Source organism: Chrysochloris asiatica, unplaced genomic scaffold (genome assembly GCF_000296735.1).
Source record: "Chrysochloris asiatica unplaced genomic scaffold, ChrAsi1.0 scaffold00014, whole genome shotgun sequence".
Lineage (NCBI taxonomy): Eukaryota > Metazoa > Chordata > Mammalia > Afrosoricida > Chrysochloridae > Chrysochloris > Chrysochloris asiatica.
Genome location: NW_006408532.1, coordinates 7210328 through 7225281, shown reverse-complemented (window position 1 = coordinate 7225281; position 14954 = coordinate 7210328). Strand labels below are relative to the sequence as shown.

General features: G+C 44.7%; 1 protein-coding gene across 1 annotated transcript; it reads right to left on the bottom strand.

The window, feature by feature from the left end:
• Nucleotides 1–7172: 7172 nt before the first annotated feature.
• On the bottom strand, nucleotides 7173–13641 carry SWI5 (SWI5 recombination repair homolog (yeast)). The gene is made up of 5 exons (XM_006834981.1): nucleotides 13558–13641; nucleotides 12754–12846; nucleotides 9644–9765; nucleotides 8744–8838; nucleotides 7173–7237 (listed from the first exon to the last, which is right to left on the bottom strand). The coding sequence occupies exons 1-5, from the start codon at nucleotides 13639–13641 to the stop codon at nucleotides 7173–7175; spliced, it is 459 nt and encodes a 152-aa protein (XP_006835044.1).
• Between the last annotated feature and the right edge of the window lie 1313 nt (nucleotides 13642–14954).

The following is a 14954-nucleotide window of genomic DNA, read 5'->3' as shown; positions in this document are numbered from 1 at the left end:
AAGGGGAAGTGAGGGAAAAATAGTAATGAAGCTGCAAGCTAAGCCCTACAACATTCAATAGACTCTTGTGAACCCCGGTGGAGAACAGCAGTGTGGTGACTATTGGCCACAGAGTTTGTAACATAGCCACAGAGGACTAGAGTGGAGAGTGAAGCATCCAGCTGATAAGAAGAGAGGGCATATGCATAAGAACACCAACACTTGCAGATAATACCCACTTGACCTGACTTCAATGACTGGATGATCTGAGCTCAACTAGAAGTAGAAAGAAGAGGAAAAAAAGAGTAATCTGATACAATTTGACGAACTTGACATATACTTATGGATGCAGTAGCTCAAAAGAGGGAATAAATATTTACAGTGAGGATCATTCCCATCCATTTCAGACACAAAGAGTAGACAGGGATGGGCAACTTGGACATTGGCTACCCAAAATGTGGGGGCTACAAAGGCAAAAAGTGACAGGCTTACAAGGTTTCAAAAGGGAGACTAGATCCATAGGGCGTGGAGGAAGGCAGAATCTCCACTGAGTAGTATATAATCTGTCTAGGCAGGGCTGATGAAAGGAGATGCAGATAGGTCTCTTGTGATATAATAGTGAAGAACTGTTATCAGGACTGATTGTGAGGGTTGGAAATGTAAAGGCAGATGTTTTATAGCAAAAGGAGGAGAGGTCTAGGAGCGGAGGTCCCTGGGACCATCAAGCGAGAAGAGCGGAGAGTGGGACCCTACCCAGAGAAGCAGTGACACCAGAGATGGAGGCAGAGATGACGACATGGAGAGATGGAGCAGCTAGGGACTTTAGACCCAGAAAGGGAGAGGGGCTGTGTGCTGATGACAGAGGGACAGGCTTGCAGGGTATACCCTTTGGTTGTTTGATGATGCATGGAGGGGATTGTAACCATGACAATGAAATGATATAAGATAGGATGAATGTAAAGCTAATGTTTTCCCATGTAAACTATCACATAATTCACAATAAAACATTTTTAAAAAATCATACTTAGGTTTGATCTTGAGCTGGCAGAAACTTGCTCTTAAGTCCAAACAACTTTGTTGATGTGTTGGGAGATGGACTGGTTTGAGGGCAGAATTGGAAAGGACATTGTTACTGGTGGTTAGGTGCAATTTTATCAGCCATCAAGGAATGTGCATCAGAGAGGCAAGATAACAAGGAATACCTGAGGATCTTGTTTAAAAATTATATACATATATATTCCTGGTATGACGCTCTTGGATAAGCACTGAACTAACTGCAAGGTTGGCAGTTCAAACTCACCAGCTGCTCCTTGGAAACCCTATACAGGGTCACTATGAGTTGGAACCAACTCAATGGCACTTAGCGTATGTAGAGTGCAGTGGCTCCATACAATAATAGTCCTGGTGTGGTGCTGTAGGATAATCACTGAACTGGGAACCACAGGCCATCAGTTTGAGCTTAGCAACCACTCCATGGAAGAAAGATGAGGCTTTTTGCTCTAGCAAAGATTTAGTCTTAGAAACCTTAGAGTTGGAACCCTGTATAAGGTTTCTGAGAAGCGGCTAGTGGGTTTGAACCACTGACTTTGTAATTAGCAGTCTACCAGGACTCCTATATATGTAAATTTATGGACCCAACCCAGTCCTACCTATGAAATCAAAATCCCTACAGATTAGGGACCCATGTCTTTATTTATTATTAATTGTGAATTATGTGATAGTTTACATGGGAGAACATTAGTTTTACATTCATCCTATCGTATATCATTTCATTGCCATGGTTACAATCCCCTCCATGCATCATCAACCAACCAAAGGGTATACACTACAAACCTGCCCCCCGGTCGGTCATCAGCACACAGCCCCTCTCCTTCTCTGTGTCTAAAGTCCCCAACAGCTCCATCTCTCCATGTCATCGTTCTGCCTCCATCTCAGGCAGGCATCACTGCTTCTCTGGGTAGGGTCCTGCTTTCCATTCTTCTTCCTTGATGGTCCCAGGGACCTCTGCTCCTAGGCTAAAAAGTTAATCACTCCCCTCCTTGCTACAAAAACACCTACCTTTACAATTCCAACCCTCACAAGCAGTCCTGATAACAATTATTCACTATTGTATCACAAGAGACCCATCCACATTTCATCAGCCCTGCCTAGACAGATTGTATACTACTCAGTGGAGATTCTACCTTCCTCCATGCCATCTGAATCTAGGTTCCCTCTTGAAACCTTGTAAGCCAGTCACTTCTTGCCTTTGTAGCCACCCCCATTTTGGGTAGCCAATGTCCAAGTTGCCCATCCCTGTCTACTCTGTGTATGGAGGGGGTGGGAATGATCCTTGCTGTAAAGATTTGTTCCCTCTTTTGAGCTACTGCATCCATAGGTGTAGGTCAAGTTTGTCAAATTTTATCAGATTACTCTTTTTTTCCTCTTCTTTCTTCTTCTGGTTGAGTTCTGATCATCCAGTCATTGAAGCCAGGTCAAGTGGGTATTATCTGCAAGTGTGGGTGTTCTTGTGCATATGTCCTCTCTTCTTATCAGCTGGATGCTTCACTCTCCACTCTAGTCCTCTGTGGCTATGTCACTGACTCTGAGCCCAAGAGTTCCCAGGTCTTGCCACACTGCTGGCCAACCAGGTCTTCACCTGGGTTCACAGAAATCTATTGAACATTGTAGGGCTTAGCTTGCCCCATGTCATATTTGATAAATATCACTTGGTGTTTAAAGAATATATATATTTGGAACCTTCCACCACTGAGTCTGATACTTGGCTGTTTTTTCTTGGGAAAGTGATTTAACGTCTTTGAACCTCATGTTTCATCTGGAGCGAGGGGATAACTACGTACCTCATTGGGCTGCTGTGAGGAATACATGAGAGGAATACATGACACTAGGCTCCGGGCATGGCACACTGTTTGCCTCAAGTGTTAGTTGCTATGATCATTATTCCAGCTGAAACCTTTTGGGATTCTGAGATGAACAGGAGAGGCTGAGGGAGTTAAAGGTTAGGAGGAGATCTGCTCCTGTCCAGCATTTCTGATGTTGGGTATGAGAAGCTTACTGGCAAGGGAGCAAAGCCTCCTGTTCAGAGGAACTTGGGGGGCAGAGGCCAAGGCTGAGTGTAAGGCAGAGGTCAGAGGTATTAATTTTTCTCCCTGCACTCAGCCTAGATGCTGGTCCCTAATTTGGCAGCGAGGTCATATACAACTTCTAGAAAGCACAAAGATCTATGGTTAAGGCCTTGGGTTTAAGGGTTTAGAGTGTGCTGTGTTCAAGTTCTGACTCTTATCAATGAAGCTGAGCCTCTACTGTAGACAGCAGGACTGTACACCCTGATTTCTTAGCCAGGGTCAGAAGTCACAGCTCAGCTATTTATTGGATATGTGACATCACACCACTCCTCTGTACCTGTTTGCTTATATGGAAATGGGGCAATCCATGTAACCAGACTCAGTTGTTGCAAGAGCTGATGAGATTCATGAAATGCTAGCTCCCTACCTGACCCACAGTGTTTCGTAAATGTTGGTTATTACCACGGGCCTCTTCTCTGGTAAAATATTCAGCTTGTAACTAGTTTGGGTGTTGTCACCTTTCGCCTAATTCTCAATCCCCACCCACCTGACACAAAGTCTAGAGCTTTCCTTATTATGTCTTCTGCATCAGTGTTGGGGGCCCCACTGGGAACCCTTCCTCCACACCACACAAAGCACTGGCCCCCCAGCCTGGGTTTCCTTTCCTCCCCAAAGTGTCCTTTTCTTCTGAGAAAAGCTGAAGGAAGATGGTATTTAATGACTCTTGCCTCTTTAATATCACGATGCCCAGAAATGACCTTTCGAAGTCCTGGGAACAAATGTTTTGAATCCTGTAGGTGTGGGATGTTAAATATTTTTGAGTAGGGTTTACACCGGATGTACTAAAGCAAACTATGTATGTATGTGGACACGCCGATATCTGACAGAATTAACTTTGGTCTAAGGTGGCTAACCTGTTTTCCAGCACCATTGGGCACCCCCTGAAAAATGACATGCATCACACTCAGCTGGCTCCATACTGTCCACAGTCATTTCTGTCCCCTGGGAAGAATATTGCTAGAGAAAATTCCTTCTTCTGTCAGGGGTGCTCTGAGGATCCAGTCGGCTTCTGTTGACTTAGGCCCAAACCTTTCCAACAAAGCCCTTCCTTGGTTTCTGCCTGGGGCTATTAGACTCATTTGTGAGTGGACACTGCCCCCTTGAGGCCACAGCCTGCCAAAACACCTAGGAGAGCTAATCTTGCACAAGAAGAGAATTTGTTCCAGGTTATTATACTTTCCTTCCACGCATCTTCCTTGGATGCCTCAAAATATACGGTTAAGTTATGACAGCGTTTGGGTGAGGCTCTAATCACCCACCAAAAGTCCAAGTGAACACAACCAGCAAATCACCACCCCTAATCACTCTCAGCCAGATTGAAACCCTTTCTGACCTGGGCTGCTGTTGTGTGCCATTGAGTTGATTCCAACTCATAGCAACCCTGTATGGGGTTTCTGAAGAAATAAATCTTTACGGGAGCAAAAAGCCTCTAAAGATTTATTTCTTCATCTTTCTCCCACAGAGCTGCTGGTAGATTTGAACTGCTGACCTTTGAGTTAGCAGCCCAATGCATAACCCAGGGCTCCTGTCTCTCCCCTCTAGACCTTTAATAAAACTACTGTTGCCCATGCCTAGAAGACGCTCTTCCCTTGTCATGCAGACTCCGCCTTTACAGAAACTGATGGTTCTTCTCCCTGGAAGTTGCCTCCCAACCACTGCCATCAGTCAAGTCTGATTCAGAACAACTCTGCGGGGCAAAGTGGAACGGCCCCATACATAGAGTTCCCCAGGTAGCAACTGGTAGGTTTGAATCACTGATCTTTGAGTTAGCTGCTGTGTGCTTAACCATGGTACCACCAGGACTCCTTGGAAGTTTCTCCAATGCCTTTAAATTGCTGTCCAGATGTGCTCCTATAACCTATCATTATCTAACAGTATTGTTACTGACTCTTATGTCCCTAACTTCTGGCTGACAGGTAAGCTCTGTATGGCAGACCTAGAGACTGTGTCTCCTAGTACCTAGCACTGAGAGATGTTTCATACAGACAGAGGCAAGACTAGACAAACCAACCTTCCATACATACAAAATGGAGTGAGGGGGAGGAAACTTCATGGAAAGGGTCACTTCTGTGGCTCCCAGTACACTAAGTCCAGGTGCTTACCTCTCTCCCTTCTACACAGTAAAGCCATGTGGCTCAGAAGCTGTGAGAGGAGTGGGGCAAAGCACTTGCTGCCTCAAGTAAGATAAGCCCATGCCAGTCCTCTCTTTCTAACCTGTGAGCTCTGACAGGCTAGAGTCCAAAAAAATGCTGCATGTATAGCTGGTTTGAAAGATAGTGTTATGGGTAAATTGTAACCTCCCAAAATATGTGTTAAGGGGCTCTGGTAGTGTAGTGGATTATGAGCTGGGCAGCTAACTACAAGATCAATAGTTCAACTCTATTAGCTATTCCGAGGGAGAAAGATGAGGCTTTCTACTCCTGTAAAGATTTAGTCTCAAAAACCCTATACAGTCAAAACCCACTCAGTGGCACCAAACCACCACCACCAAATTATGTTTTGGAATTATAATCCCTTGACCTGCAGATGTAATCCTATTTGGAATGGGGTTCCTTTGCTATGTCAACGAGACCATAACAGTACAAGGTGTAGCTTAACCCTAATCACTTTTGCAATATTGTTGTTGTTAAGTGCTGACCTTGTGGTCTAGTGTTTATTCTACAGAGCCATACCAAGACTCCTTTTGAGATATAAGAACAAATTAGGCACAGAGAGAAGGAAGCTCCAATGGGGGAGAGATGGCATGTGGAGGTCACCAAAGGAACAAGGAGAAGAAAGCTAGAAAAAGCGAAAACAAGGATTTTCCCCCCAGAGCAGACAGAGTAAGCCTTCCCCTAGAATTGGCACCCTGAATGTGGACTTCTAGGCTCCTAAACTGTGAGAAAATAAATTTGTTCGTTAAAGCTACTCACTTAAGTCCACTGGACTAATGGAACACATGAACATCAGTCTTCATGACCCTGAGACCAGAATAACTCAATGGTGCCCAGCTATCACTACTAATTGCTTGAAAAAAAGTCCTTCATAGACTGGGAGAAAATGTATAACAAAACTTAAAATCTTAAAAAAAAACAGCTTACTGCTTTGAAAGAGATGGGTGGAACCCCCAAACTTATGGTCCTTAGTTACCATTCAGGTCTGGAACGGAGCTCAGTCCTGTGGTTTAATTTCCAGCCAAACAATAAACAGGTCTATAAGGGGAGTATGTACCACTTAGAATAACCAAGTGATTGGAATTTTAAAAAGCAGCATTTACCCAAGGACAAAGTTCAGAAGGGTTGGGAAAGGACGAGGAATGGAAACAAAAAACCAGGGAGGAAGTGGGATGAGTGATGTTACATTGTAAGGATGGCAATCTATGAAATGATACAAAAACCTGTATGATTTATTGAATGTAAAGCTGCTCTGTAAACCTTCCCCAATTCACAATAAGAAATTAAACAAACATCCACACACCTGAGGTATTTGTTACAGTAGCACTAGATAACTAAAACAGTGTCATCTAACATGTGGGCCCTGACCCAGCTCTGGGTGGCTACTGTTAGCGGGCCACTTGGGGGCTGGCAAGCAGGATAGAGAAGTAGGAAGGTGAGGACTGGATCCATCCCCAAACTTTGGGGATTGGATTCATGTGAATCCTTCCTAATCAGCAGTCAAGGTGGGATGTACCCATTTTGCCACTTGTTTACTGCAGGTGTACTGCCTGGCACAGTAAACTTGTTATATGAGAGGGCTTCAAAAAGTCTGTGGAAAAAAATTCCACTTTTCCATGAACTTTTTGAAGCCCCCTTGTCTAAAGCAGACTCTTTTTCCTGAGTAAGACTAGGGAGTTCTCAGGAGAGAGGAAATCAATGCACACATTGATATCTAGACCGTTCGTGTAGTTTATTTATAAACAGAACATATATTCCTGAACACCCCTCCAAACTCAGCCTTAGCTGTCTAGAAAAAGTCTGAAATTTTCGCTCTGGAAATGCAGTGCCAGGATTGGGTTCACATCACACTGTTGTTCATATTTACATCTGCCTGTCCCATTTGGTTATGGACAAGGCGCTCTGAACCCTTTGCTCAGTCATTCATGTCCAGATCAAATTCTGGATACAACTCTTTGGTGGTGACACCTCGAATCATGGCTGAAAGGAAGAAGAATGGATACTGAGTTGGGGAGAAAAGGGAGGGCTGTTATCATACCTACACTGACTTTAATAAGTGCCCCTTCTGCTTTTTCCCCTACTCAGCTAAGATAACTTCCTTGCTACTCTTTAACAGGCCTGCCTATTGTTGCTGTTGTATCAGGACTGACTCTGTGAGCCTGTATAGGGTTTTTGAGGATGTAAATCTTTGTGGGAGCAGAAAATCTCATCTGTCTCTCACTGAGTATCTGGTGGGCTTGAATTAACGACTTGTGGTTTGCAGTCCGATGCTTACTCTACAGAGCCACTATGCTCCCTCTCCCTGCCTAGTTACCCCAAAATAGCACTGTATTTACTTTCGGGCACTGTATTCAACATTTTACCTGCAAAGACTCACTAAGCCCTCACCTCATTTTGCAGTGGGGTAAAATGCAGCCCCCGCAGTATCTATTCTTGACATAGAACAGCTAAAGCCATTTGCCTAACATGTAAGTTGGATATTATCCCATCCCTGCTGAAAAAACTTTGACTCCTTAGAATGCCTATGCAGCAAGCTCTTGTCCGTTCAGAGCATTGATCCTGCTGTGATTCTTCCTCAAACACCCTACATCCTTCCTTCCCATGGGAAGAGCTCTTCTCCAAGGCCTTCCTTTCCTGATCACTTTCTCTCACCCCTGCCACCCTGCTCATACCGCCATTTCTGCTCTTTGTTTCCTTTATAACACTCATCACAATTTAGAATTAATTTGTGTTCATTTACTTGTTGACCATCCCTCCACCAAAAGATTAAGTGTCTGGTTCACCCAAGTGTTCCCAGCACACTGTAGAGTGCCTGGTACAGGGAGGTACTTACTAAAAACTCAATAAATGGAAGAGGTGAGGTTGTTTGCTCCAAGTCACATGACCTAGAAGTGACGGGTCTCGAGCTGGGTTCTAACAACAGCGTATGTATATGTTCTTAACCACTAGGCACACTTCCTTCACACTCCTTCCTCCTTAGGCCCTGGTCACTCTCTTCCCTCCATCCATCTCTATTTCCCTCCTTTTGTTTTATTCTCTGCTGGGACCCCATTTTTAAGTGAAACAGAGAAGTTCTCCCTGAGTGGAATCCTGGATGGAGACAGACATTTCTGGTATAACAGCTAAAACCAATGCAGCAACTGAGCAGACAGCCCCAGCTCTGGACACATACCAAGTGGTCACAGGCCTCTGAACATTAGAGTGCCCACCAAGCTAAGCCAGCTGATGGGACTGAAAGGCTTTCATGAGGCCATTGATACATTTCCTTACCTCCTAGCTATGTGTCTAGGTTTAAACCCTCCAAATAGTGAGGATTTTGTTCATCTACAACTTTGAGCCAGAAAGGACTGTCCTTTGCAGACAGCAGGGTAGATGAAAAGGGTAGGATTGGTAAATAGAAAGGCCCAGGAACAAAGTCTATGTATTGCCTTGGGGGTAGGGACTTCCTCCAAGCCCAGGTCAATCCTCTGGAGTGTTGTTGCTTACCCAGTTTGCCCAGCAGCATCTGGCCTACATCCTTGATGTCATTGTACTCATGGAGCTGGGAGATGTGGTCCTTCAGTTCATCCACACGGTAGCCTCTGGGGATGGGATGGAGAGAAAGAAATTCCTTAAGAAAAGTGGATGATGATCTAAGGGGTCATATAGTAATGAGACATCTGTTTAACAAGTATTCATTAAGGGCTTACTAGGAGCTAGGCACGGGGGAATGTACTGATGACAAGACAGACCCTGTCCTCATGAAGCTTATAATAGAGCAGGATATCTGACTAACCTCTCAATCCTGCCTATACCCTTAGGGAGGTGTTCCTAGCAATATTGGTACTAATGGCTAACAGATGGGCATGTGATCCAAGAAGATTCAAAGAATGCTCAGTCTCTACCATGTGGTTGGAGCAAGGTGTATGGGGAAATCTAGGAGCTATGAAGCAGTCAGCTTCTCCAGTACACTGAAAACCACAGCTATAGCAAATGAATGGAGTATCTGTACAGTCAGGGCAGGGAACAGCGGTCCCAGAGATAGGCTAGGAAAGTGACTGCTTGCTTTCCTGATAGCTTTCCAGTTCCTGGTTCCAGGCCTAACAGCCTCCCTGCCCCAGAGGCTGCTGAGACATCTGAATGCAGTGGCATACTCCTGTTTGTACACTAAATTAGCATGACTGGGTTTCAGTTGCTGGACACCAATTAAAAGTTAACTTCACTATATCAAAGAACCCAATAGGACATGTTGTTAAGTGCCATCGAGTTGATTCCGACATAGCAACCCTGTATAGGGTTTCCGAGGAGAAGCTGGTGAGCTTGAATCGCTGACCTTGCAGTTCAAATGGCTTTGCAGTCTGGTGCATTAACTCACAGCACCACACCAGGACTCCCAATAGGACATACTCAGATATTAATTGGGAGATCTCCTTGTCCAGCATGTCTTTCTTCTCCTGCAGTTTCTGAATGTCGAGCTGCTGAGAATCCTCAGTGGCCCCATCGGCCTGGCCACACTTGGGAGATGGCCGCTGAATGGGAGAAAAAGTTTTTAGTGGACTGAACAATTATCTACAATTCAGAGTCTATAATTGTCCCTTATATCTCTTCTCTCCTCTCCCCGCTTCTGAATAAGACTACATTTGCCATCCAAGAAAATTTTCACAAATCAGGATCTATATTTCTGTTATTTATGGGAACTACACAGATGGGACAATTTCAGAGTCTAAAATAGTTTCATTTTCTTTACCATTATTAGTTTTTTTTTTTTTTTTGCTATAGCAAGAAATGGAGAATCTAGAACAAATTCTGTTGTATTTATATTGCATTCGCCATTTTACCACTAGCTAGTTCAACGATTTGCACCCATTAAACTCAAAGTGTTCAATGGAAGGAGTCTTTTCTGACTTATTACATTTTAAAAAGCAAGTTAATTTTGGAATTGTCTGAAGGGAGTCACAAATTCTTTTCATTTTATCTTCTCTGAAGTTTTGCTTTTGTGCTTCACTTAGTTATTGTTGTTTTATCAGGATTGAAAATAATAAAATTTGTAAAACAAGAAGAAAAAAAAAAAAAGACTACATTTTCCAACCTTTTGGCATGAGGAGTCCTGGCAAGCGGAATAGAATCAGAAATAGTGCAGACAATTCTGGGAACTGTTTTTTCAAGGAGTGAGTGTGCCTTCCACTGGCCTGTCCTCCTTCTTTGCATGTGGATGTAATGTTGGAACTGAACAGCTATCTTGAATGATGAGGTAAAAGAGACAGAACTGGAGAACAAGGCAGAGGCATGGTCCCTGATGATTACTTAATACAGTTATTCGGGGTTTTCTCTTACGTCTATTCAAACCCAATCTTAATAGGCCCACTCTGGCCCTCAATCTAACCGTAGAAAATTTACTTCAGGATTTTTTTTTGGGTTCTCCTCTCAGGTTGGCTATGTCCTTGGGTTTATCATCTCACTAGATAACAACACTTTCTTAAGGCTATAAGTTCATCTTTGTCCTTTCTACTGCTAATACTGCCAAGGTCAGTGACTGGCACATGGCTAAACTTCTAATCTTCAGGAAATGTTTGTTGGTTGTACATGATACAAGAAGGGATCAAGGAAGACATGGTTCCTGTTCTTAGGTCAGTGGGTTTTTTTTTTTAATGTTTTATTGTGAATTATGTGATAGTTTACATGGGAGAACATTAGTTTTACATTCATCCTATTGGATATTGTTTCATAGGCTCCCAGCTCATCAATGTACAAGCTGTCAAGCCAGTTTCCACCCTGGATGTGCTAAATCAGAATCTACATTTTAACAGGATCCCCAGGTGATTCCTGTAAATAGCTGATTAGTTATTTTTTATCCACTCACTCATTTGACAAATACTGAGTACCTACCAGGATGGCCAAACTTCATCTCTCATACTTCGGACATATTGTCAGGAGGGACCAGTCGCTGGAGGATATCATGTTTGGTAAGGTGGAGGGTCAGAGAAAAAGAGGAAGACCCACCCCCCCTCAGCGAGATGGATTGACAAAGTGGCAGCATCAATGGGCTCAAGTGTGGCAACGATTGTGAGGTTAGCCCAGGATCAGACAGTGTTTTGTTTTGTTGTGCATAGGGTCACTATGAGTCGGTATTGACTTGATGGCAACAACAACAACTATGTGTCAGGGACTGTTGTAGACACTGAAATCTTCCTGGGGATCTTGTTGGATATGGATTTTGATAAGCTGCAAGTTAATATGCTGGACTACAAAGTCAGTTTGAACCACAGGTCGGTGGTTCAAGTTCACCAGCTGTGCCCTGGAAACCTTATATAAGGTCACTATGAGTCAGAAATGACATGATGGCACTTATCAACAACAACAGTCTGAGTGGAGGTTCAGATTCTTAGCAAGGGGTCAGACCAGAATTAATGGGTCTGCAGCTCTGCTTGCCAGGCAGGATCAGGCACTGCTGGCCATCAAGTTTTGGAGATTCTCTGGAACAGCAACACCTCTGGTGCCAATCAGGGAGCCTCTCAGCTAGCACAGACATCCCTCCACAGCAATGCTGACAGATGGCAGGCCAGCCTGACTAGTCACAGGACATCATAATTACCTATTCCATTATTACAGAGAACTATGGAAATTCTGCTTTTTCACAATATGCTGGGACCACTGTTTCTTCTGGGTTCACAAAAAATACTTATTTAAATTTGAAGAAGAGCATCTAAACAAATACAAATTATTTATCAGTTTGTCTGAAAAAAAAAAAATGTCCAGGCAGGTCTCTGCCTTCATGGAATTTAAAGTGCAGCCAGCCTCAAGTATAAAACACCCAGTTACGCTTTTCTTCCAGCTAGCTCCATTTTTTTTTAAAGTTCTGGTCATATGTCACCTCGTCACAGAGGCCTTCCCTGATTACCCTGTCTAAAATGGCAACTCCTCAGTCATTTCAAGTGTTCATGACGGAAAGGTTGGTGGTTTAACCCTTAGCTGCTCCTCGGAAGCAGAACAAGGAAGGCAGCTTCTGTAACAAGTACAGTTTTGGAAACCCTATAGGGCAGCTCTACTCTGTCCCACGAGGCTATTTAGCAAATGAACACCAAATCCCTCAAAATCTAATTTGAAAGTGGTTGTAATCCCACGGTGGAGACTAAACCAACGACGAAGATAACACGTTTTAAAAGTCCTTTGTTACAGAAAGGATTGAGACCATACCAGCGTTTTCCCAAATGGATAGTTCTGGGTCAGTTTAAGGACAGGGCTGAGTGAGATGCGGGTAAGGGAAGCGGAAGATGCAAAGGAGGCAGGAGCAGACCCATGGGGTTGGGATTTCCAGCAGGCAGGACCCTTCTGCTGCTTTCATGCTTGGTGGTCAGGGGGAGAAAGAAAGGTGCAGGAGTGCCCAAGGCAGGGATTGAGAAACTGCAGAAAAGGACGGTGGAGGGAAGACCTGGTGGAGAACTGAAGATTGGTTAGACGCGGTCAGGAACGTAGAGGGCTGGGAGAAACCTCGAGGCGTCCGTGGGGCACACACTTACCGGAGATCGGAAGGCCCCGGAGCAACTTCTGGAGGATCCCGGTTGAGTCCTGTAGAGGAATCCGAGAGAAGACTGGTGGGCCTGGAGTCTGCTCTGGGAGATTAGGGACACTGTGGGGTGTGGGAAGAGGTCAAGGAAAGTTGAAATGACCAAGGTTAGGCGTGTGGGTGGAGATAGGCCCCAGAGATTAGGGTAGGGACCCTCGAAAAAGGGCGGTTCTGATGGATGGATGTCTGGACCATTAGACAGGTTCTCGGTGGAAGTGTTCTGTGATAGAACTGGAGGATTTTGAGGGAACCAGAAAGTCTGGGACAGAGTCGTGAGGACTATTCGCTTCAGTTCGCTCTTCACCTACCTTTTGAGCCCTGTGCTCCCGGGCCCCCGTTTAGCGGGGGTCGGCGGCCTAGGGGAATCCAGAGTGAGGATCGTAAAGTAATTTGAAGATGGTTAGGAGCGGATGCAAAGCAAATTGCGCGCGCACATTGCGGGGGGGCGGGGATAACACCAACGATCCCACCATTCCCCCTCAATGGGCGGGGCCAGAGGTTGCGCGCGCAGCTATCATTGTGCCTTTCCCAACCCTCACCTTTTACTTTCAACTTTCTGATTAACCAATAGACTTTGCGCATTTAGACCACGCCCACTTTCTTATGGTTGTTTATCTCCCGGGTCTCTCACTTCCCTACTAAGTCTCAAAACTACTCGGTATCCACTGGAAGTACTTCCTTAGTGGTTGCTGGGATTAGTGATGTGGCACCCTCTTTTCCCGCCCCTCGACAGTATGTCAGGAGAAACCGGACAGACCAAATTGGCCCCGGCCAATAAAATGGTAAAAAGCTGCAGGTTGCGGCTCCCTGACCCAACCCGAGGTCCCACCGATGACCACATCGTGGTCTATAGTCTGTGCTACCCCTGAAACACAAGTTTATCCCCTCGGCGCCCCTTTGCCTTTCTCCAGTCCTGTCAGTCCTGCCCCCTTGGCTGTCCAGCACTTGCCCACGCCTGTCGCTCCCAGTGACTTTGGGTTGGTGGTCCTCGGGCCTCCCCTACCTCGGGACATGATTCTGGTCTCCTGACACTCAGAACCGGCCCTCCTTGGGCTCCCGGACTTCTGGGACAACAATCTCGGTCCTGCCCTCCCCCACCTCCCACCGCGGAGCTGGAACTCAGGCATTGGTAAGGAGAGGTGAAATGTAGTTAAGTCACAATCTTCCTCGGATATGCCATTATTGCCTTGACACCAGCCTTTGATCTTCCAAACCAGTGCCCTAGGGTCTTCACTCCTTCCTGGTTTCTTTGGTTGTGGCACAAATTTCTTCTTTGAAGGGGACATGGGACGGTGGGACTTTGGACGGAGAAGTTTCAGGCTCCCATACTGCATCCATACTGCTGTACTGCATCATTAGACATTGAAGTCTGAAAAGCTTACACTTCCCCAAAGATCTTAAAACATTTACACAACATTGCTGGGTGACAATGGGGGGAAGTGTTTCATTTGGTGTTCTCACAGGTTTCTCTTCTCCAGAAAGATGTTCAAAAATTCCCCCGTGTTCTATACCTCCCATTCTAATTCCCTATGATTGTGGGACCAGGATCCCTCTCAATTAGTGCTCTTTGGAGTCCAATCCTGGGAAAGTGAACTTCCCATCTCTGAATCTTTCCCAAATCATTTTCTCAAGTTGGGGTTCTCTGAAGAGTGTTTGTAGTGTGAAAAATTACAGGATAAACATGAGACCTCTTTCTGAAGTATTAGTTTTGTTTACTTCTCTTGAGAGAAAAATGTATTAATGTACTTAAGGATGACAATTGCATGTATTTATAAGATATAATAGAATTCTCCCTGAAATGAAGTTTGAGTTGTCCTGTTATGCTGTCAGATTCAATAGGAATGTTCCTTACTGTCCACTGCCTTCTGACATTGATGTAAAAGTACTGGTGTGCAGATCTAATATATATGTTAAAAAGACCAGGATGTCTAATTTCAAAGGACACCATCTATTGTTCTTGTCCATTTAATGTCTGCGATTCCAGCTCTGCCTTTGGTTTTGCCCCTGTAAGCTACAAAATCCTAGAGCTTTCAGTTAGAAGACTGAGTTTCATGATTGCTCCCCCCCTCTCAGTTACAAGGCATCCATTTTTTTCGGTCATAAAATGACAATTACAGCACTTTGTTGGGTTGTTGGTGACAAGAAATCAGATGG

Bases quoted from the DNA above. Each gene is read 5' to 3' on its own strand.
- SWI5 (XM_006834981.1), bottom strand. From the start codon at position 13,641: ATGTGGTCATCGGTGGGACCTCGGGTTGGGTCAGGGAGCCGCAACCTG. The intron at 12,847-13,557 runs GTCTGTCCGGTT...CTAATCTCCCAG, and splicing joins TATTGGCCGGGGCCAATTTG to AGCAGACTCCAGGCCCACCA. The intron at 8,839-9,643 runs GTATGTCCTATT...TCCCATCCCCAG, and splicing joins ATCTCCCAATTAATATCTGA to AGGCTACCGTGTGGATGAAC.